The 22002-nt window shown below is 38.1% G+C and overlaps 1 protein-coding gene across 1 annotated transcript; it reads right to left on the bottom strand.

Annotated features, from left to right (window-relative positions):
* Positions 1 to 7375: 7375 nt before the first annotated feature.
* Positions 7376 to 20618, bottom strand: mchr2a (melanin concentrating hormone receptor 2a). Its single transcript, XM_015355861.2, has 6 exons — positions 20466 to 20618; positions 19385 to 19590; positions 18799 to 19008; positions 10640 to 10834; positions 9935 to 10054; positions 7376 to 8373 (listed from the first exon to the last, which is right to left on the bottom strand). The coding sequence occupies exons 2-6, from the start codon at positions 19567 to 19569 to the stop codon at positions 8049 to 8051; spliced, it is 1035 nt and encodes a 344-aa protein (XP_015211347.1). The 5' UTR covers positions 19570 to 19590; positions 20466 to 20618; the 3' UTR covers positions 7376 to 8048.
* Positions 20619 to 22002: the final 1384 nt, after the last annotated feature.

The following is a 22002-nucleotide window of genomic DNA, read 5'->3' as shown; positions in this document are numbered from 1 at the left end:
TTGGGCTCCTCAGAATTCAAGTTGAAGAGTACAGATGCTGATTAATTGAGAATATAAAGGGGATAGACATCATGATACTGCAAGAGGCATGGTTCTGGGACACATCACCCACTGCCATCATAAGGAGATAATAGTTCCTTCTGTTTAAAAACCTCAAATCACTCAGGACAGAGATTCTGAGGCAATTATTGTAACGAACAGTTCTTTTTCGGACCCTATGCGGACAATACAATCCAGAATTGTGAGGAAACACTGGGGAAAAAGTCATGCAGGAATATGGGGACGAAAACAGGGGGGCGTGTCCATGCAGTGCTGGTGATCCGGTGAGGTGTGGCCGAGGCAAACAATCCAAAGAATAAGTCCAATGGAGAATCCAAAAAACAAGCAAAAGTCCATGGCCGGGTAATCTATCCAAAACAAGGGATTAAAAACAGGTGCTGGGTCGGGGGAAGCAGGAGCAGGAGCAGGAAGTTAAAAGCATAACGGAGCCTGGCGCAACCAGGTCCCGGACTCGCACGATGAGGAAATCAGATGCAGAGCCTCGATTAGCGACTACGTCTGGCATTTAAAGGGACAGGGAGGAGATGGGAACAAGGGGCAGGTGCAAGGAATAGGGCAAAACAAGGAAGAGTCGGAGCGCCCTTAAGAAGGAGGGACTACAATTGTGACAATTATTATGTAGTACAGAGAGGAGCTCCATCACTCCATAGAACCTGCAAAGAGAAAAGAGTCATGTGTTAGGCTCAAAATCAACAGAAATATTATCTCTTGAAAATGAAAATGAGGTTTCAGTGACCATAGCCTGGTCATAGAAACTGGGTGACACAGGCAGACCTGGCTATCCAAAGAGGACAAGCTCAGTGACCACAGCCTGACCATAAACACTGGACATAGGCAGACCTGGCTGTCCAGAGAGGACAAGCTCAGTAAGGATTCTATGTCAGCTGCACATACAGCAAAGAGTTTTAAAGGATGACCCAAACTCTGGAAGGCACAAATTCCAGATGATGTTTGAAGAGTTATAGAGATGTGGGACTGGGGAAAAGACACGTAATAAAAACACAAATAACACCTTATTTATCGTACATAAATATTATTGGATATTTACAGTATATACATAAAACATAGAACATTATTGAGAGACACACATAGTCTTTAGGCTGTGAGAGGAGGTCGCATACTGAGGTGCCAGCATTACTGAGCTTCTTCCTCCCTCTCTCAGTAAGACTGGAAGCTGTTCTGATTCTGGCAGGTTTGGGAATTCTGGGATTAAATTTGTTATTCTAGGGAAGAATTTTTGTCTAATGCCAGAGTATTTCTCACAGTGCAGCAGAAACTGCACCTCTGTCTCTGCTTCTTTCTCCTCGCAGTGGGAACACTCTCTGGACAGTGTCATGCCCACAACTAACCAGATTCCAATGCGGAAACGTCCTCACCCTAATTTCACTCCAGCACTTCCTGAGCACTTCTAGAAAATATGACATTGCTCTGGCTAACCAACCAACCACGGCACTTCACTAATCACCGCACCTTCCACCTCCTGTAATACTTCAACCTGCATTACCCTCTGTTCACTGCCTGGTATTGGTCTCTCCTTTTGGAGCTCCTCACCTCGCCTTCTCTTCCAAGTCCTCTAGTCTTTTCGGATTTGAACCTTAGATCTCGCCTTTGTCCACGCCTACAGCCTAGCCCCATTCAGATAAGAGACTTCTTAACCTTCTCCCCTTCCTATTCACCGACTCATCTTCGACTACAAAGAACACCGCATAGGGTCCAGCTACTCGGTTGGCCTGCTGGCCCTAGACAGACAGGCAGGTTTGCCTGTGTCGCCCAGGTTCTATTGCCAGGCTGTGGTCACTGAGCTTGTCCTCTCTGGACAGCCAGGTCTGCCTGTGTCCAGTGTCCATGGCCAGGCTGTGGTCATTGAGCCTCTCCTCTCTGGTCAGCCAGGTCTGCCTGTGTCCAGTGTCCATGGCCAGGCTGTGGTCACTGAACTTGTCCCCTCTGGACAGCCAGGTCTGCCTGTGTCCAGTGTCCATGGCCAGGCTGTGGTCATTGAGCCTGTCCTCTCTGGACAGCCAGGTCTGCCTGTGTCCAGTGTCCATGGTCAGGATGTCTGGAAAATACCACCAGGCTATGGTGTGGAAAATAATCAGTTTCCTTATCAGATGGGTTACTACTCAAGATTACTATGTGATGACCTGTACTGTAGGAATATGACAACAAATGCCCATTGATCTCAGGTTAGGATGAGAGATTAAAAAGATTAAGATTATTTGTATAGGCTTTGGCAACATTGTCATCAATCGGTCATGCTAATAAAGCTTGTGGAATAAATACAGAAAGAGATTCTTTATTATCCCCAAGGGGCAGTTTGTTTTAAAGCAGCAAACAATATAAAGAAAACACACAACAAACAATACACATATACATGCAGAAGGGAATAATCTGTTAAATAAGGTTATGGCCATGGGTATAAATTAGAATTTAAAACTGTTTTTAAATGGGAAATCAGAATCTGCATTCTGAGGGGAGTGATTGGAAACAAACAAGAGGTATGAAGAATCCTGTAGGATGGAATATGCTTTATGCAAAACTCCTAACTGATAGACGTGGGGCAGTCAGTACCAATGACTTTCTGACAGAGTTTGACAAAACCCCCCTGTTCGTACTTTCTCTTCAGATTCAGATTCCCATGTCAGCAGAGCAGGATATGAAAGTTAAAGCAGATTCAATAAAAGACTTATAAAACATCATAACTACAATTTATCAACTTTACAATGGTTAAGCTTCCTTAAGAAAAATACATGCTGTTGGCTTTTTAAAGAAAATAGAAGTAGCATTTGCCATAAAATTTAACTTAAAGTCCAGAACAGTCCCTAAATACTAATATTCATCTACCATTTTCACTGGTTTTCCCCTGATGCAGATATGACTGGGGGGTTGAGGGTTCCTTCTCAAATCACTTGCCATGTGTTTGATTTTAGAGACATCTAGTTTCAAATTGTTCTGTTCACACCAAGTGGCAAACCCATCTCCAACTGGCCCATGGCCCGACTCATCTGCTTGCAACAAACTAACAATAACAGATTATATTGTACAAATTTAAATGATTAATAATTATATAAAGTGTTGAGAGGTGATATCTCTTCCAATCATTTGTATGTACAGTAGGACAAAGTGTAGACAATACAAAACCACTGGGAGGGGCCAGTGGAGGAATACAGCCTGTTAGCATTGTTGACTCTTACCCTCTGAGTCCTACAGCATTTCTGAGGAAATCAGTAACCCAGCTGGCAAGATTAAGATCAAGACCAAAATTAGACAATACTTTAGTTGCCAGTAAATACAGCTGAATACAATTAAATACTGAAGAAAAATCCACATACAGTGGACTTACTGCATATATTTTATTTTCTATCAGTAACTTAGTGGCTTTGATCAGAAGCAGATGTTTTGATTATATTGCTCCATGATCAAAAGTGGCTGTAAATTATTAATAAGAGCTAATCTAAAAAAATGTACTTCTTGATTTTAACACCTAAAATAAAGTCTAGACTATCAGTTTCCATTTTAGCACACATGAATCATTCCCTTTATTTGCATTAAAGAGAACCAAGACTGCCTGCCCAGAAATTCCCTAGCTGATCCTTTCATCTTGTTGGATATTGTCTGTTGTTTTCCAATCAACCATTTTATGACTTTATTATTTCCTTGTCAACATTTTTTTACAATAAAAGCAGGCCTGTTTACACAGGTTTTCCAACTTATAGGTGTCTTCAGTTCCTACTGTCCAGCTGAACCCAGTGGAAACCTCAGCTAGTTCACTGAATGTGAACTCTTTCATTTGTAAATAGAGCCCAAACTCACTTGGTTTATTGTTTGAATGCGAAGTGTCTTGCTGGCTCAGTATGCAGTTTGTTCACTCTGCCAACAGAATTGTGAAATTTCTTCATATATGTCCAGTGTTCAACACACTGATGTTGTGACAAATCAGGGATGTGATAAAATTAATGAATACTGAGGTGATAAAATCAATAAAATCAGGCTTTGACACCATAATATGCAGCCACATTATACAGATTAATGTTGCCCCTTAAATTCAGGGAATACTGTGTGTTACATGATACTGTTCTCTGGAACAGCATGACAACAGAATAACAATCAAGTCCAGATGTAGACAAATATTTATTAACAATACATCACACAACTATACTACACAACATTACACAATGTGCAAAGACTAGGGCAGATGAACAGATATTTACAGATCTGTGAGTTTAAGAGGCTTACCTTTTATAGACATAGAGTATCCCAAAATTTCCAAAATATTCTACAGTCAATACAGCACCTCGGCATGCTTAAGGAAGAGAACCTGCATCCAAATTATAAAATGATGGATCCTAATCAGGACAAAATCTAGCTCTCTAAACGAATGCTCACTTAAATAAGAGATTTGTCTTAAGCCTACAGATTCCACAACAACAGAAATAAGAATGATGATCAATGATGCCTGCTCTTATTTCTGTTCTGTCCATTTCTTCTCTCTCCTGTTTTTTCCTGTATCTATGCTGTGGTCCATTCCTAAGGAAATTGGCTTTATGACCTCATTTGGAAAGGCCCTATTACTGTTGAGTAGTTTCATATTGTAGTCTATGATTTGCAGTGATGTGCATTAACCTGAGTAATAGCAGTGTTAGGACTCTTTTTGGCCATCAGTATCATTCTTGTTCACTTTCCTCCTGGCACAAGAACACCTACATAAATATTGCTACACAAAACCCATTGTTTCAAACCTTGTCAGTAAGGCAATCAACCTTAGAATTGCAATCTTTGCCAGCTTTGCTGAAACTCAGCCCCTCCACCCAGCCACAAACAGTACAAATGTGTCACTGAGTCTACTATCATTCAAGGAGGGTCAAGGAGGTTGAAGAAGACTCATTGTTAAAGAACCTTAGACATTATATCACTACAGAAATTTAATACTTTCTAATGATCTTTTTGTTTTTGCTCTTTGAAAAACTTAAAACTATGGATTTTATGTTTAAAGAAAAGACTACTTTTTATTTTTACTACAGCCAGCAACCATGTCACCCTGCGAGTCATAAGTCATACCAGTTTAGTAAGGTAGGATGCGTCAAGTGGAGAGAAATGTGAAAGAGAAGAACCACTACACTGTACTATTTAATAAACAACACAGAGAAAAAGAAGAAAGAGGAGAACCATCAAAAATAGGAATGCAGGGAGGAGATGTGGTAGTAACACGAATGGTGGAGAAAATGTGATGCTGGGTGTTATCAATTTCAGAAGAAATAAACTTAAAGAAAGTTGGGATGAAGCAGATAAAGTAATAGGACAGTCTGGCTTAAGCAGTCCCCCAAGAACAGGTACAGAGTCTAGGATTGTTATGGGTGTTTTCAATGATGTGGGAGAAGTAGCTGGATCTAGCAGACTCCATTGCATCCTTGTATTCAATCAGGTGCTCCTTCCAAGACTGGAGATGTACATTTAAGCAACAAAGATGCCACCTACGGTAAGTTCTGGTTTGTGGGAGATGGCATTCATTGAGCGCAACTGGGCAGTATACCAAGGGGCAGGGAAAGTATAGGAGATGGTTCAAGTTTTAAGAGGTGCTTAGGTATCAAGAGTAGATAAAATGAGCTAATAAAATACTTGTACCTTGTCTTCTAGAGTTGGAAAAGCAAGAAAGAAGGACGGAGCAGAATCAGCAAACCCATGTAGTGCAGTCTGGTCCACCAGTTGCAAAAATTTACAAAGTATAAGTGTGAAGAGTGTGTGACAGGAAAATCTACAGTACATCAAAGAGAACAGCCAAGTGATCAGAAAGGCCTAGTTCAAGATAAGTGGGAAACAAAGGAGTAATTTGCAAAGTATTCGAAGAAAGCTAGAGAATCTTTTGTTAAATTTTAAAGCTAGAGAATCTTTTGTTAAATTTTAAAGCTGTGAATCAATTAGAATATTAAAATCACCAAAAATAAGGATCTTTTTAAAACAGAAGCATAACAGTGAAAGTAAATCTGCAAACTAAAAATGCATCATTATGCTTGGGTAGGTCTTTAAACTGTAACAATGAATGCAGAATATGGAACAATGATTGTAAAACATTCAAAACAAGATACTAAAAGAAAGATGCAGAGGTACATAAACCAAACACACACAGAAAGGATCTTATGAATAACTATCAGGCCCCAACCACAACTAAAGGAGCAAACGTGCTTAAATAAACCATAACCTGGAGGGACAATCTTTTTAAACAGGAGACTGTCATTGTATCTTTGCCAGGTTTCAGTCAAGCACAGAAAATCAAGTTTTTTTTGTCATTAAAAGACAGCCTTCATGTTAAAGTTGAGATGTTAATCCATCTTAATGGGATGATCGAATAAGACTGATTTGGCCATTCTCAGTGAGCAATGGGGTTGTGTGTTCCAGATGCACAAGTTAGTGTAGATTATTATAGTGTTTATATATTATATTATATTATATTATATTATATTATATTATATTATATTATATTATATTATATTATAGCCAGAGCGGGACATTTTAGTATCCTGGTGCTGAAAAACAAGTACCATAACAGCCAGATTAGGTAGTCACAAATCTGTGTCTTGAGCTGCAGTGGATGTATCGTGTGGGTCGCAAAATCCCAATATCCCAGCTACACTCAAAGGTAGATTTTTCTAGGAAGTCATTCCCTTTTTAGATGCAGTAATTGCAAAGAGGTGTACCTTACAATCATTATGGTGCAATCCAGGAGGATGCTACAAAAACCAGGGTCAGGGGATTGCAGGTAGTTTTGAAGAGCACTTCAAAGGAGCAGCACAGCAGGTAGGCAGTCAACAGGAGAAATCAGGAAACTGGTGGTAGTCACCATTATGGTTCATCATAGCTCATAGCAATAATCCCAATCATACAGCCAGGTAGTGATTCAAAATCTCTTACATGATGGCAGAGATGGAACACACACAAAGATGTTTTGCTTTGAGTCCAGAGCATTGTTGAGGCTACGTGGGCAGGGGCTATCAGATACTGAGCAACTAAACACCAACAATGAATTATGCAAAGGGCTACAGGATGTTAAGATGGCATTTCACTGTTATACATTTGTAAATCATGTGGGTACTTGAGAACAAAACAGCATGCTCTATATAAATCAAAGGGCTCAAATAGCAGACACGGTACAGTACGTATTCATTTTTGTCTGATATATATCTGTAACATACTGTGTTTCATGTAATCTCAGAGTTACAATGACTCTTGCATGTAAACCCTATGTACTTTCAACACCTTGTAACATAGCTAACAAACAGCAGCTAACTCTGCTCTTATAAATAGCTATAAGAGTGAACTTAACTTGGGGTAACCAGACCCCCTTTTTCTTTAGGTATATCATGGGAAGGTTCATGGTTGAAGTATGGTTTGAGTGATACGTCCAACAACAGTTTATTAGGTAAACCAGATGTCAACAGCTTTCTTCTTGAGAGGATAATCAGAAGAGATTACATCAGGGTTGTTGCAGTGGGGGCTCCTCAAGCCTTTCCCTGTGTTTTGTTAAAAAGGACCTACAGTATTAGTTGGGATTCCAGCTTAGACGCGTCACTCATAATTCCAAACACAGCATTGTCACTTCACAACCTTGCCTCCTGAGCCAAGCATATACCGTACTGTACACCTAGAAAAGGTCTCAGGTACACAGCGAACCTCTCTTTGGAGTCTCTTGAACCAGACTGACATACTTTGAGTTGGCCTTACAGTATATTGCCTAGATGTAGAATAAGCTCTGGATGCTATTGTTAGTAGGCTGAGGATTGTATTGCACACTTGTTAATTAAACAAACAACTTGTCACGAGAGATTTGTGGTTCACACAGAAGATGTTCTTGCCTTTACAGTTTCTAACTCCTTTTTCTCACCTGTATAATTACATATATATAACATTAATACTTAATGTATTTGGATATTATAATTGTACTGGCCCTTTCAGCCTTCTTTTGAAATGTGACACCTTTCAGTGTTAGGAAGCCAGCTTTAAAAACTGGACTTTAGGGTATTTTCAAAGTTGGTGGTATCCTTGTCAGTACTCCTCATCCTCATGCTTGTACATCCTGTAAGTCTCTTACGGAAATTTCCACTCAGTAGAATGTAAAGGAAAGGGTTAATGCTGCTGCTGACATAACTGAGGCAGATAAAAATGTAGTAACAGATAGAGTATGTCATTGTTGGCTTAGTGACATGAAGATTCACCAGCTGGATCACATGATAAGGAGCCACACTTATGAGGAAAACCCCAACCAGCACTAGGACCATTTTGGTCAGTCGAATAACCCTCTCTCTCGGGATGGTAGTATTGTACCTAAAAAACACAGACAAGTTCCAAATATTATTGCAATATGTAATTTTCTTTTCTTTAATGAATACGATTTTTTTCCATCAGAAAAAAAAGATTAATGAGCAAAGCAGCCAAAATCTTATTGGCAGATTTCACACAACCATGTCCCCTTCTTTCTTTTCCATACGTTCTTATATTATTTCAACAAACGCCCACCACCCTTTAGAGATTTCAACTGGTGATGGATGTTGTTTCTAAAAGTTTTTTTTTTCCATTAAGATTTTGGAAATATGTTCTGGTATTGTGGTGTGGTTGCATTGGCAAGTAATACTGACTCATAGCTGGCAGCCCTTGCCAGCTCCACACTGATTTGCACATCAGGAAAGTGCTGGCTCCAAATCATTTGCCCCTCATTGGGCCAGAATGAATAAATAATTCCCCTCATTGGGCTAGAATGAACCTGATGTACAGTATAAATCTATGAGGACCCACAAGACGTTATGGGCTAGTTTTAGACTTTGTTGGGCATTTGCTGGTTCATCACTGACATTTTTCATCATCAAAATCGCTTCACACACCTGTCAATGAGTGCTTTAAAAGTTGCAGTGACTACTGTTTCTAGCTCAAGCTGCTGATCCCTCAGGCAAAGCATGGTTCCATAATCATGTTGCAGTGGAAAACTCTTCTGAACTTCAGATTGATTATCTTATTAAGACATTCGCCCTAGTGTTTGCTGCTTTATTCAGTGATCCAAACCTAATCCCTAAAACGTAAGGTAAATCATGATTGAATATTTAATTATTTTTACTTTTCACACACTACAGTGTACATGTACTGTATATGTATAAACATGTATATCAAAATTACAGTAAAATGTAAATGCATGCACACACAATCCACGTGTAATATTTTGTGTATGTACAGTTTTTTATGTTTATCTGCTTCTTTTGTTCTTGATTTTGAATATATCTGTTCCTGCAGTATTTTAAAATACAAATTCAAAGTGATAAAATGCTCTGGAACCTTCTAAATCACTTCATAAGAAATGTCAACAAGCCCATACTTCAAAAGTTACTGTTAAGACCGCTGTCGCTAGTGCAGGAAAAAAAACACTTGCCCTGGCTTCGAGCGTGATGATCATGTGTTAAATCATTTGTTCCAGCATCAGTGCTTAATTTTTTAATCCTGAGCTAATAATAAAGCTCTATTCATCTTACTGTTTGATTCTAACATTGCATTCTTTTATCTTAAAAAGGAAACATTACTTATAAAAGCAGACAGATGACTTTTTCAGGTTTGTCAAATCACTTTCAAGGTTTTTTACATTCTGCCAATGCTTAAAAGACTTACAGTAGAAAAACATTCATGAAATATTTTTTAAAAGTAAATCACAAGGGGAAAATAACAGAATGTGTCTTATTAAATAATTGATATACAGTATTTGATGTTATGAAGTAATATACTGTAGTCCAGCATCATTTAAAATTAAAATTCATAAGGTACCAAGTTTATCTCATTCTCGGATTATCTGATCAAACCTTGTCTAACAAAAGGTGAACACTGTTACACTGGAAAGTACACTTACCGTCGTGTTTTCTTATTCTGTTTATACATCTTCCAGGTGTAGCAAAGGATCAGAATGTAAGACAGACTAATCAAAGGCAGTGGTAAGAAGAAAGATGTAATGGTCTGATATAGTGTGTACCTGTCAAAAGTAGGAGAAATATATCAAAATTTGTTAGGAATAAAAAATGAATACATGGCACATGTCAAGAGCCAGGTAGAGGAGCAGATGCAGACCCTGCTGGTGTCAGCTCATTAGTGTCTTTGGGAAACATTCTGGGCTAATAAGGAAGAATACATACACATTTGTTTTTCCCACCCTAGTGGGCAGTGGGAGGAACTGACAGATACAGTACAGCTACAGGGCACTGGAAATGCTGTAATGAAGCAAAGTGATGAAAGGGGCTGAAAACTTCAGTTTTTCACTTACTGAGGTTTTTAATGTATTATTTTGGCGCCATATTTTAGTTATCCTGTACTTGGAAGCTGTGAGTGTCCCAGGTGAAGATTTTTCTTTTTGTTTCTGTTATTGTTTATGTCTGCTACTGGCTCTTGCTCTACAAACAGAGAAGAGGCAACCTCTTCTCTGCTGACATACTGACAGGGGTTTTCTCATGCACAGTGTTATAACAATACAGTTTCACCAGTTAATACCCCAGTGGACAATAGTTGCTAGTCTTGTGTATTATTGTCTGCTAAGAAATGATTGGCCGAATTTGAAACATACCCCAGTACATCATGAGGTGAGGCTAAATCAAAAGCACAGCTTTCTAATCCATCTCTGAATCGGATAACCTTGGAGTAGACCCAGGCAGGAAGAACCAGGATGAAGGAAACTGCCCAGATGCACAAATTTATCCGAATAGTCTTTGACTTTGTTCTCAGACTCATCAGACGGAATGGATGAACCAGAGCAAGGTACCTGTGCAGCAGAGAAAACACATTTTCTGACATTATGTACAGTATATACAGTAAACCATTTTTACAGTGATTCTCCTGTATAACAATTTTGGCTATAGATTTTCTGAGGATTTTCCACATAACATTTTCCACTTGTGGTGCTGTCAACTAAATCAGGAATGTTCTCATCCACAAGATAAACTAGATCTTGATTTACATTATTTTTAAACCCACTCTCGATTATCCATTGTTTTTATGCGTGAACCTGCTCATAAGCACATCCCACTGAGATTTATGGATTCAGAGATTTCCAATGGTTGAACAATGTGCCTCAAATTAGTTACTAGAATGTGATATAATTACTGAGATAATCCCTTCTGAAGTTCAAAACTGTCAAAAGTACAACCTCTTTTGGTTTCTTAGTCACACAAAAGGTGTTTTATAGGTGAAAAACTGATTTTTTTACTTTTTCTTACTCTTTCTTACAAGTGAGCTTTGCTACTGAAAGAGATAAACTTTTCAATTATTTGTCAAGATTATCTTCTGCAGCTGAGTGGTAAGCAGCTGATTTGAAGAGTGACTTTCAATCTCTTCTTTGGTGTCTGTCACATTGAAATCCAGAACTTGCTTTCATGAAGTTGACAATAGAAGCCCTCACTAACCTGGAGCCCACAAAGGACAGCGGTGCAAATGTACAAGGCCTGTTTGCTGGAAGAAAATATGACTATCAATAAAAATCATATATTATTGTACAGCTCTGTAATTCTAAATTCTATAGTACTGTACATCCCACAGCAAATACCTTATTATTAACTGTACAAAGCTATAGAACTTGACACATAATATTGTCCAGAAAAATAAGATGTTATGAAACAGATCACTAAAGATATTCTGTTTTTTGTTTTGCAGGGATGATTTTATGTATTTTTAAGAATTAGCAGAAGAAAATCATATTTCAAAAGCATAAACATTTTATTTTTTACAGAAAAACGTTTTACAGAGAAAACATTTTAGATTTCAGATTTCAGATCCAAAGTCTGTAAAGTTTATGCAAGAATAATCAATAGACATCAAGGATTTTCTTTTAAATGATCCGCTCAGTTATAAACCCATAGTTGGCCAACGTGCTTTTGTGGTTGTATATTGATGACCTGAGGGATCAATAAAGATTGTATACCTGCACTGGACATTTCTGGTAAATAAAATATCTACAGTGCCATGTAAAAGTATTCTGCCCCTTTCTATGATGTTCCATTTTCTGAAATTACAAAATGGCACATTTTAGTTCTGTTAAAAGTAATATTTTACTCAAAACCTGAACCTTAAAATCAAAACTTCTAACAGTAAGATAAGTTACAGTAAATGTCAGCAGAAACTAAAGGAAAAAATAATACACAGCTATTCAAACCCATGAGCTCAATATTTGGTGGAAGTACCTTTGGCACCAATTACAGCTGTTAGTCTTTTTGGGTAAGTACCTACCAACTTAGCACAGCAGGGTCGTACATTTTGTCCATTCTTCTAGTCAAGTTTGATCAATCTATCTCATGTTGCTCTAGTGGACAAGAGTTTTCAAGTCTTTCCATAGATTTTCAACAGGATTTGAGCTAGAAATTTGACTGGGCCACTCAAGGACCGGCACTTTTATATATAGCCAGTTCAGTGAAGATTTGGTCTCGTGCTTTGGGTCATTCGTTTGCTAAAAGGTAAACAATTTTGCATTTAGACCTAAATATTCAAATTTTGCCTCATCTCTCCACAAAATATTTTTTAAATATAAGTTTGCAGTATAACTTAAATGTGTTGTTGAAAACTCATTGCATGTTATGAGATGTTTGTTTTTTTGCAGTTGTTACTTCTTTCTTACCACTCTGCTATACCAAGTCATGGACTCCATCCCAGCCATTGAAATCTGTAGCTTTTTCAAAGTCACTGTTGGCTTCACGTCCCTAACCTGTTTTATCCTTGCCCAGATATTTGCAGGGACAGCACGAACTAGGCAGTGTCTGGGTAGTACAATACACTTACCATTCCTTAATGTTTAACGTGCTCAAAAGCATATTCAGTATTTAAATTTTCTATACATTGAGTGGTTTTAAAAGCTTCTTAGTCTTTATGGTTGTCTTTTCTTGAAAATCACTACCTGACTGAAAGACCTTACAAAGACAGTATTTATAATAGAATCAAAAGAACCATGACTATTGCACACAGACAGAGGCCACTCAACTAATTTTGTGGCTCTTTAACACAAGTCTGTGCATCTAAATTAATTTACACTAGTTTGCCACAGCAAAGGGTTTGAGTACCTAAGCAACAAAAACGTTTCCATTTTTCTTTCATATTGATTACACATTTACGACTTTTTTTAGTCTTGAAAGTTTGGAGTAGGTGGTGTATGTAACAAATATTAATTGCTACTTTAAAGTGTCATGAATGCAAGCTTTAAAGCAACGAATTGTGAAAAATAAATACACGTACAATCCCACTAGCCTTGACCAACACAAGGACTAAACATTATTCACAATGTTCTCCTTCACTTTTGTATTTCCCCCAAATGTTATTTCTTGAATTAAAAATACATGTAAACATAAGCCTAATTTTCAATGGCCACAATGAGCCAATGACACTGATATTTTTCATTAAAAAGCTATGCATTTGGCGGTAGAAACAACTGGATGTTTATCTTTCCAGATGAACGTTGAATTTTTCATTTGCAAGCCTTGCTCCACATTTGCAATATCAAGTGATAACCAAAAATGTGAAACTCCAATGATCATTAATTTATTCATAAATAGAAGTAGCTATGGGTGCAGTATATCCAAGTAAAAAGAATGGAACACATCACATTTGTATATTGTCTGTAAACCTATTTGTTTCATATATCCAGAAGGAAACCATTGTGCTGAAATTTGTCAAGCTCCAGCTTAAGTACTTGCTATACTGTAGGTCACGGTTGGTTGGAAACCACTTGCTGGATAGGTGCTTCCTCAAGAGATTGAAAGATGTGGAATTCACATCAGGGTTGTGAGGTGGGTGGTCCTGCACCCCTTTCCCATAGTCCTATAAGTGTTCACAGGTGTGGTCATCGGTGTGCGGCCTGTCATTAACGTCGGATGGACCGGAGAGATTCTCCTCTGGGAGAAAAAATCACATCAGTCAGCTGCACACGTACTGTACAATGTCCCAGCCACTCTTGAACATTACAGTACCAAGGTAGGCCTGAGTTTGCATGCAATGACAAGCATGATGTATCTGCCTTATCTATTCACAATTTTCAATAGAGGAAAACACCCAGGTTTCTGCTCATCTTGAACATCCATTTTGCTTTCATTAAAGGCTTTCCGCCTTTGCAAACGTGTTTCTGTAATGTGGCATGCAGTACATACTGTACACTTCCATGAGTTGATGCGTTTCAGCTGGTTTTGTGCCCTGTGCACACAGAAAGTGAATCATGCACCTCAGTGTTCGACCTACATTGCACAAAAGGCCAGTCATATTTAAACAGGAACTTAGTTTTGCCCCAAACCAGTGGCATAATTCTATGGTCTACTTACAAAACAAGCAATGGTATTATATCGTTACACTTACTCAAATCCACCTGAGTAATTTGCTCTGTACTGTGAGATGTCTTGCTACAGTACTTACAATTACAATGACTTTTGTATGTTCAAGGGGGAAAACACTACTGAAGGCAAAGAACACTCTAACTCTTTTATTTTTACATCTGTTTAATGTTCTGAGCCACTTAATTCTGCAAATCATAGCTTTTGGCTTCCAATCAGCAACAAGGACAAGTTAGCGGAGTTGGTGAACTTCACACATAATGCTGTCCGTTACTATCCTTATCTACACTGTTGAAGTTGGAACACATCTGTTTTCACATACAGTATGCAGTGTGAAGGGAACCAGTATGTTAAAGACTTTTTCATGGTAACAACTTATCATATTACAAACTCTTAATGAATTCTGACTGAATATTACATAAGTAATGCTAGAATATCTCATGCACTTCCTATGATTTTTTAATTGAATTATTGATAAAAAAGCCTTAATACATTGTTTAACATATTTCTGTTAACATTACTGCCATTTTAAAGTTAAATGTAACAACTTCCTCTTTAAGGAAACAGTTTTCATTTACAAGGAGACTCTTATTCATTATATATCGAAGCAGTTTTATCAGAAAAATCACATTTCACAATTTTCTTCCAGGCACATTGGAAATTAAGACATGCTTAATTGCAATCAATTTCATCTTCAGTGTCAGCACTCATGGCTCAATCCACCAATAACCACTAACCTCTATCTTAGTAAAATACTATAATTTAACCGTTCTCTAAATCAGCCACCATGTACTTCTAATGCACTAAAAATGTAAGGTGTAAAATCACATGGCTTGTATTTTTAAAAATTACCTATATATAATTGTGATACCTGTGCAAAGTTCAGCTTGCGCCCCCACATTGCTACAGCAATTAGCTGCGTCTGCATGAGGGCTGAAGCAGCTCCTGGACCTACCTTTACATGGTATGGGTGATTGTCAGTGTCCCATGCCTGTAATTAATAGGTACTTACATTATTATTCCTCCATTATTTCAGCCATGCTTCACTCCCTGCTCAGTGTTCAGTCATCTGGTTCATTCTCCTGAGTCTCTGTCATGCTCCCTGGCACTGCCTTCCTTTCCTTGAACTCTCCCAAGCTTCACTTGCAACTTCACTTGTGTGCCGACCTTCGCTTGCAGCCTTGGCCTTGTTCTCAGATTCCCTACAGCTTGTCGGTCCCCCGTGTTCCTCACTAAGACCCTTGCTTCCTCACTGACCACAGTTTCTGGATCTTCGTCTTAACTATGACCTGTGTTTCACCGCGCCCAGCGACCAGTGTGGTGCTTTCAGTTTCTCTTGTGCCTGCCGCTTGCTGATCACTCTGATCCCAGCCGTTGGGTTCATTCTGCCACCCTTCGGCCGCTGCACACCCCAGACTAGCACAACGTTATGGCAATAGTACAGTAAAGGGAATAATACCAGAGTTTGATGTTATAAAAAAAACAGTCACCGACTCCTGCAGTTGCCAGTGGCTGATGCACAACTTTAGCTGCAGCCTAGGACAGAAGACGATTTTTTTCATTCTAACAATTTTTCAAATTAATTGTTTTTTTTTTCCCATTTAAATATTGTCGAGAGAAAAACTCACTTTTCGTGTCCATCATATCAGGTAACCAATAAATGGCAAAAATATACTTTATTATTTAGTAAATACTAAAGAAATAAAAAGTTATTCATATACAGTGCCCCCCAAAGTATAGAATAAACTATTTTTGCTTTAAAGGCAAGCAATTCCTATTTGTTATGATTACATTTATATGTAATTATAAGATTAATATGCATCTTCTGTACAATATATTAAACATTATATTTTTTAACAATTCCATGAATACATTTGATAACATTAGAACTAGTCTATCCACATTAGTACTTTGTGTTCAACCCAGTGATTTCAAGTAACCATACTGTAAGTGATACATTCACTTTAAATACATTTCATAAAGTAAATTGCAGTATTTGGTTGCATATCCCCTTGAAGTAATAGCTGCATGATCCTGTGGATCCAGTGTTGCCAGGGGTGGTAAAATGGAGGAATTAGTCTGTGCTGTACAATAAAATATATTAAAGATCTAGCCTTGTAAAAATACCCATTTGACTAATATCAGAAGACATGAAAGGGGGTCAGATCATAGAAAACAGCTATGAATTGTCTATTCCCAATGATATTTTCCACATTATAGGAATGAGTTCAATGAGTCTGAAAATAAACACTGGGGTTGATGTGGCCTCTGGCTGAGTTGTCATCATTTATTGTTTGCTTTCTCCCCTTCCCTAGTCCCACTATTCCAAAGTTGGAAGCCACCCAAAAAGGGTTCTTTTCAGACAGGATTATCCTACTCCATTTCCTCTGGCACTCCCATTATGCCAGTGTTCAGATGGAAGAATCCTCCCACTCAATCACCATGATCCCAGACCCTCCAGCTTCAGTCAGTGAAGTGTGTGTTCAGAATCTTCTTCTGTCCCTTACTGTATGCCCACCCAAGATCAAGTCCAGTTTCGAAGTCTGTTGTTGACATAAATTAGCTAAAATGGCTGATCTGCTTCCACAGTCACTGAACTAGTATAACTGAGTTGGTTGTGGTGAGCTCATTAATGAATCTGACAGGTACAGACGTAAACATGCAGATGTCAACAACAGACTTCGAAACTGGACTTGATCTTGGGTGGACAGAAGAAGATTCTGAACACACACTTCACTGACTGAAGCTGGAGGGTCTGGGATCATGGTGATTGAGTGGGAGGATTCTTCCATCTGAACACTGGCATAATGGGAGTGCCAGAGGAAATGGAGTAGGATAATCCTGTCTGAAAAGAACCCTTTTTGGGTGGCTTCCAACTTTGGAATAGTGGGACTAGGGAAGGGGAGAAAGCAAACAATAAATGATGACAACTCAGCCAGAGGCCACATCAACCCCAGTGTTTATGTCTTTACCTGTCAGATCCATTAATGAGCTCACCACAACCAACTCAGTTATACTAGTTCAGTGACTGTGGAAGCAGATCAGCCATTTTAGCTAATTTAGCAAAATCAGACTATTCAAATTCTTTCTTAATTGGGAAAGAGGAAGACAAAAACTGTCTATTCTTTTCAGTACAGTTTTACAGTTTTATTGTTCAGAATTCAGCTTTAGTTAGATAATTAACAATACAAATAATTTGATATTTGTAGTGTGTGTGTTTGTATTGTAAAGTAATATTTATCTGTCTGTGGAAGTCTGTGCCTTATTTCTTTTCCTTGCCACAATGCCAGGAAAACAAATCAAATGATCCACTTAGTTTTAACTCCATACCACAGGAGTCATGCTATGTAGTATTTTTTAACATTTATATTTAAGCAAACACCCTGCACTGTACCTATTTAATTAATTACAATCGGAGTTGGAACGTGCCTAATTTTGTAACAATATGAAAACAGGAGTATCTTTTTCAGATAAAGCTGGATTTTAAATGCCTTGTTTCTAAATTTAACCAGTGACAGTAAAGTAAGATCTAGTATTTGACCACAACTAGACACTTAAAATAAAGATGAACAATTTCATTTGAAATAACTTAAAATAAAGACGGAAAATTTCCTGATGTTTATTTACCTGCCATGCTATTTTGAGTGTTAGACAACAATTATAAATTAAAACATTAGTTTTAAAACAAACCTCCATAGCTTTTTCCTTCTCAAGAACATCTTCTAATCTTGCAATATAAGACTTTTTGCAGCATTATAAGTTATATACAGTATGTCACGCTGCAGACCACAGTATTCCCATGAGTGATCACATTCCTCCAGGGGCTCCTATTCGAATACATACCGACCATCTGTCTATTTGTCCCTCCCCGATCAATCAGAAACACAATTTTCCAATGAATCAAACACAGCCCTTTCTATAAAACCCTTGAAACGCCACTGGAAAGGTGCTCTGTCATTGAATTAGCTGAGCCAGTGCAACGCCCTACTCTGCTCCAGTAGATGTGCTAACCAACGAACCAAGAAACCCGGACCTTGAGACCTGAGACCCAAACCCTGCTTGCAGCCTGTTCAGCCAGCACCTTTACTGTGACATCTTTCCCTGCCTATTTTTGTGTAGTTCCAGTTCCTGTTCATCTTCTCCCAGTCAGCCATTCCCAGTATCTCCTCAGCTAACTCCGGCAGCTGCTGCAAATCACCAAGTACCTGCAATTGGATTCCCTGCCCATCTGTGAGACGTGGCTGTCAGCAACAGCAAGCCAGGTCCTCGTTTTATAAGGTAATTATTAGATAGTGCTCCACTGAACAGATTCAAGATAGTAAAGTCAAATTCATGGAAACCTATATTTAGGAAAGTTAAAGGCAGAATGCTTTCAAGTGTTTCAGAGTCCTGAATCGATTAATATGTCAAATTAATTTCTTACCTGTCCAAGCTCATAGCTGTCATGATTGCACTGCATGTCATCTGGTTGCAGGTGTCTAGTGATGTAATAATTGTGCACAGAGCACTGCCAAACACCCACTGTCCTCCACGTGCCCACTGGTGAATCAAGAAGGGCATCACTACCACATGAACAAGATCGGCCACTGCCAGGTTACAGATGTACACATCTGGGATTGTCTTTTTTGTTGACCTGAATGAACCACAGATAAATAACGATTAGAAACTATTACAGTAAATGCGGACAGTCATCAGCAGCCTCTAAAAAAATCAGATTTCTCCCCACAACATCAAGCACTAACATATACTGTACAACTGCAACTATGCATATAACAGTAAACTGAAGGATGTTGCACTGGCATTTCATCGGACAGTAACTGGGTCATTTCTGGAACAGAAGCTCTCTTGATGTATATGAGAAGAATTGATAGTCTTTTCATAGAGAGTAATACAGTATATGTATAGTTTCTGAATTGTATTTCTATGTCTGATAATTGAGAAATGCATCAATTGCATCAATTCTACATACTGATGTAGAATGCCAGGTTTCTGAGTATTGCTTTCCATACCTTGTGATTGTGACCAAGATGAAAATGTTTCCAACTAGTCCAGCACAACATATCACTCCAATGAAGGAAGGCAGAACTATGGTCTCTGCAGCATGATGAAAGTCATAGCCACCCACTCCAGTCTGCCAAGCACTGTCCAAGCTTTTGTTCGAGTTGTTCCAGCATGGGCTGTCAAACTCATTCATTTTTCATAAAGATATAATTGTCTTTTAAATAGAAAAAGAAATAAAGTATGACAACAAAATAACAATATTGAAATAATAACAATCACCGGAAAACATACAGTATGCCAGATTCATTAATCTGTCATGAATCCTGTCACGAAACCTGTCATATTCTACTATGGCATGATTTTCATCTTTAGGGTTTCAAGTTTGCCATTTCTTTCATTCTAAAATGAGGTATAGTAAATGAGATAAATATTTCCAAGTGATGATGAACAAATTAAGAAAGGTCCATACAGAGATTCAAAGACACAAAATAGCCTTTATAGAAATGTCTGCTAAGGTGAGCTACATGTATATTCCTAATTTTGGAAAAACAGGGCAATCTTTACATCAACTGCTGCTGTTAGCGATGCGGAATTCGGTAGGTGTTTAACCCTTTGAGCCACAGGCCAGATCGATTTTCTTTTTTTGTGTGCAGAATAACAAGAAGTTATTGTATATTGTATAACTGGAATACCTATAATGAAATAAACCGAACATAGAAAATATTAAACTGATCTCAATCATCATAAGATACACCCCCGCAAATTAAACCAACACACAGTAGATTAAACATACAGTGCTTATATTAAATTAATTAAACGCGAGTCGAAATTTGAATATGCACTACCATTATTTTTAAAATAGTTGTTATACAGTACGTCCCGTATACAGACCACAGATTTTTTACTACTATGTGTACTTCATCTACAGTATACTGTACGTTGTCCGCACCAAACCTTTATAAGGTCTTCATGGAGGACAGCTCCACTTTGTGGAAAGTTTAAATTGCATTGCTTATCTTATTTACGTTATTAATTCTGCTCAATTTGTCGCACACAATGCTAAGATTAAGAAAAGCTATGTCAACTCACCGAAAGCCTAAAATGTTTAACAGGTCTCAGTCGTCTTCTGCACCTTTTTGGTATTTGAACAGCCAGGAGAGTTTGAAAAGCAGAAAAGACGCGCACGAAAACGTATTGTCCTATTCTAACGCACATCGATAATATATTTTGTTGCAGTCGGTTAAGTTCTTTTAAAGAGTGATAAAGCGGCTACCGGTTATCGCCACAGTAATGTTCATCTATCTGAACCCTGTAACGTCAGTGTTTGGACAGACGTGTGCATCAGAATCAATTGGGTGACAAGGTTATTCCTACTGCAGTACGTCCTTTATACAATAGGTGAGCGGTATCACTCAAATGTGTTATTCTAAAATGTATCACGCAGTGTCGTTATCGATCTGTTGTAGACTATCCCGTTGGTTTAAATGTTATCAGTAATGTTTACTTAATAAACACGAATTGAGAAACAAAAACGACAAAAGTACGAACTCACCAGTTACTCAAGTGATGACTGAATCGCTTTAGGTGGATAGATCGCATTGGTTTTCTGATCCTACTGAAGTGCTCCTACTTCGTGTTGGATATGTTACTAACCAATGCTGTGTAATTTTCCTCTTCTTAACATGATCAATTCGACACAATGTGCGTAGCATGGCATTTTAAAGAAAATTGTACTATTGGAGGTCTAGAAAAATTAATTACTTTAACCTGAAGATTTCCTTTTTGCACCTTTCTCCATAAAATATTTTCAATATTTTTCTCTTACTAATAGCGCAGAAACAGGTCTTGTAGTTAAAATTCCCCAATCTGCAGCAAACTAATAGTCTAAATTGCAGTGTGGTCTCTGATAGTTATGCTGTACACTGTAGGGAGAGCACGTAGAGCCTCTGGAGAAAAACCTGTTTTAACAATAAAACGGGAGAAAGCAGAGGATCTTTTCACTTAAGAGATATATGATATTTTTGTGTAATGTAATGGCATGGGAAATGTTCTTCCTTATTTTGTAGACAACACATACAGTATATACAAAAATGGCCAAATGCAAAGAATAAATTACATTCGTTCTGCTTCAGGAGTACGCTATGGAAAAACGGATATCTGACGCTTCTTATTTATATATTTTTACTTTTGTAGTCTTTTTCAGTAGTACAGTATGTATTGTAATACAGCACTTAATCCCATTTTCTATAATCGCTAGATTGTGCATTGGTTTGCTTACTTTTTTACTAAACAATTTCTGTACCACTCTACAATTTCCAGTTTTCTTCGGAGTTCAGTACTGTTTTCAGCGAAATTAATTTTAAATAAAGACGTCAATTTGGATGGATAGATGGATCAGGGTTCAGTATTGGTTTTGTCTATGATCTGTTTAAAATCAGAAGAAGGTGGTTACCTACTGCCCTACTACTTCTATATTATTTTATTCTAGGTAAGGTAGCAACTGTGTACAGTACTTAATCAAGCCTTACAGTATGTAACGCATACGGCCCCTGCGCTGTGGCGAGATCTTTGGCTCACCGGGCTGAGTGACGCGGGAGTCCCGGGTTTGAGCCCACGACGGTGCGGG

This window comes from Lepisosteus oculatus, chromosome 2 (assembly GCF_040954835.1).
Source record: "Lepisosteus oculatus isolate fLepOcu1 chromosome 2, fLepOcu1.hap2, whole genome shotgun sequence".
NCBI lineage: Eukaryota > Metazoa > Chordata > Actinopteri > Semionotiformes > Lepisosteidae > Lepisosteus > Lepisosteus oculatus.
This window is presented reverse-complemented; position numbering and strand designations above follow the sequence as displayed.

Excerpts from the sequence above, each read along its gene's own strand:
- mchr2a (XM_015355861.2), bottom strand. The coding sequence starts at position 19,569 with ATGAATGAGTTTGACAGCCCATGCTGGAACAACTCGAACAAAAGCTTG. Across the intron at positions 19,009-19,384 it reads ATCTTGGTCACAATCACAAG|GTCAACAAAAAAGACAATCC; the intron begins GTATGGAAAGCA and ends TGGTTCATTCAG. Across the intron at positions 10,055-10,639 it reads TCACCTCATGATGTACTGGG|GTACACACTATATCAGACCA; the intron begins GTATGTTTCAAA and ends TACTTTTGACAG.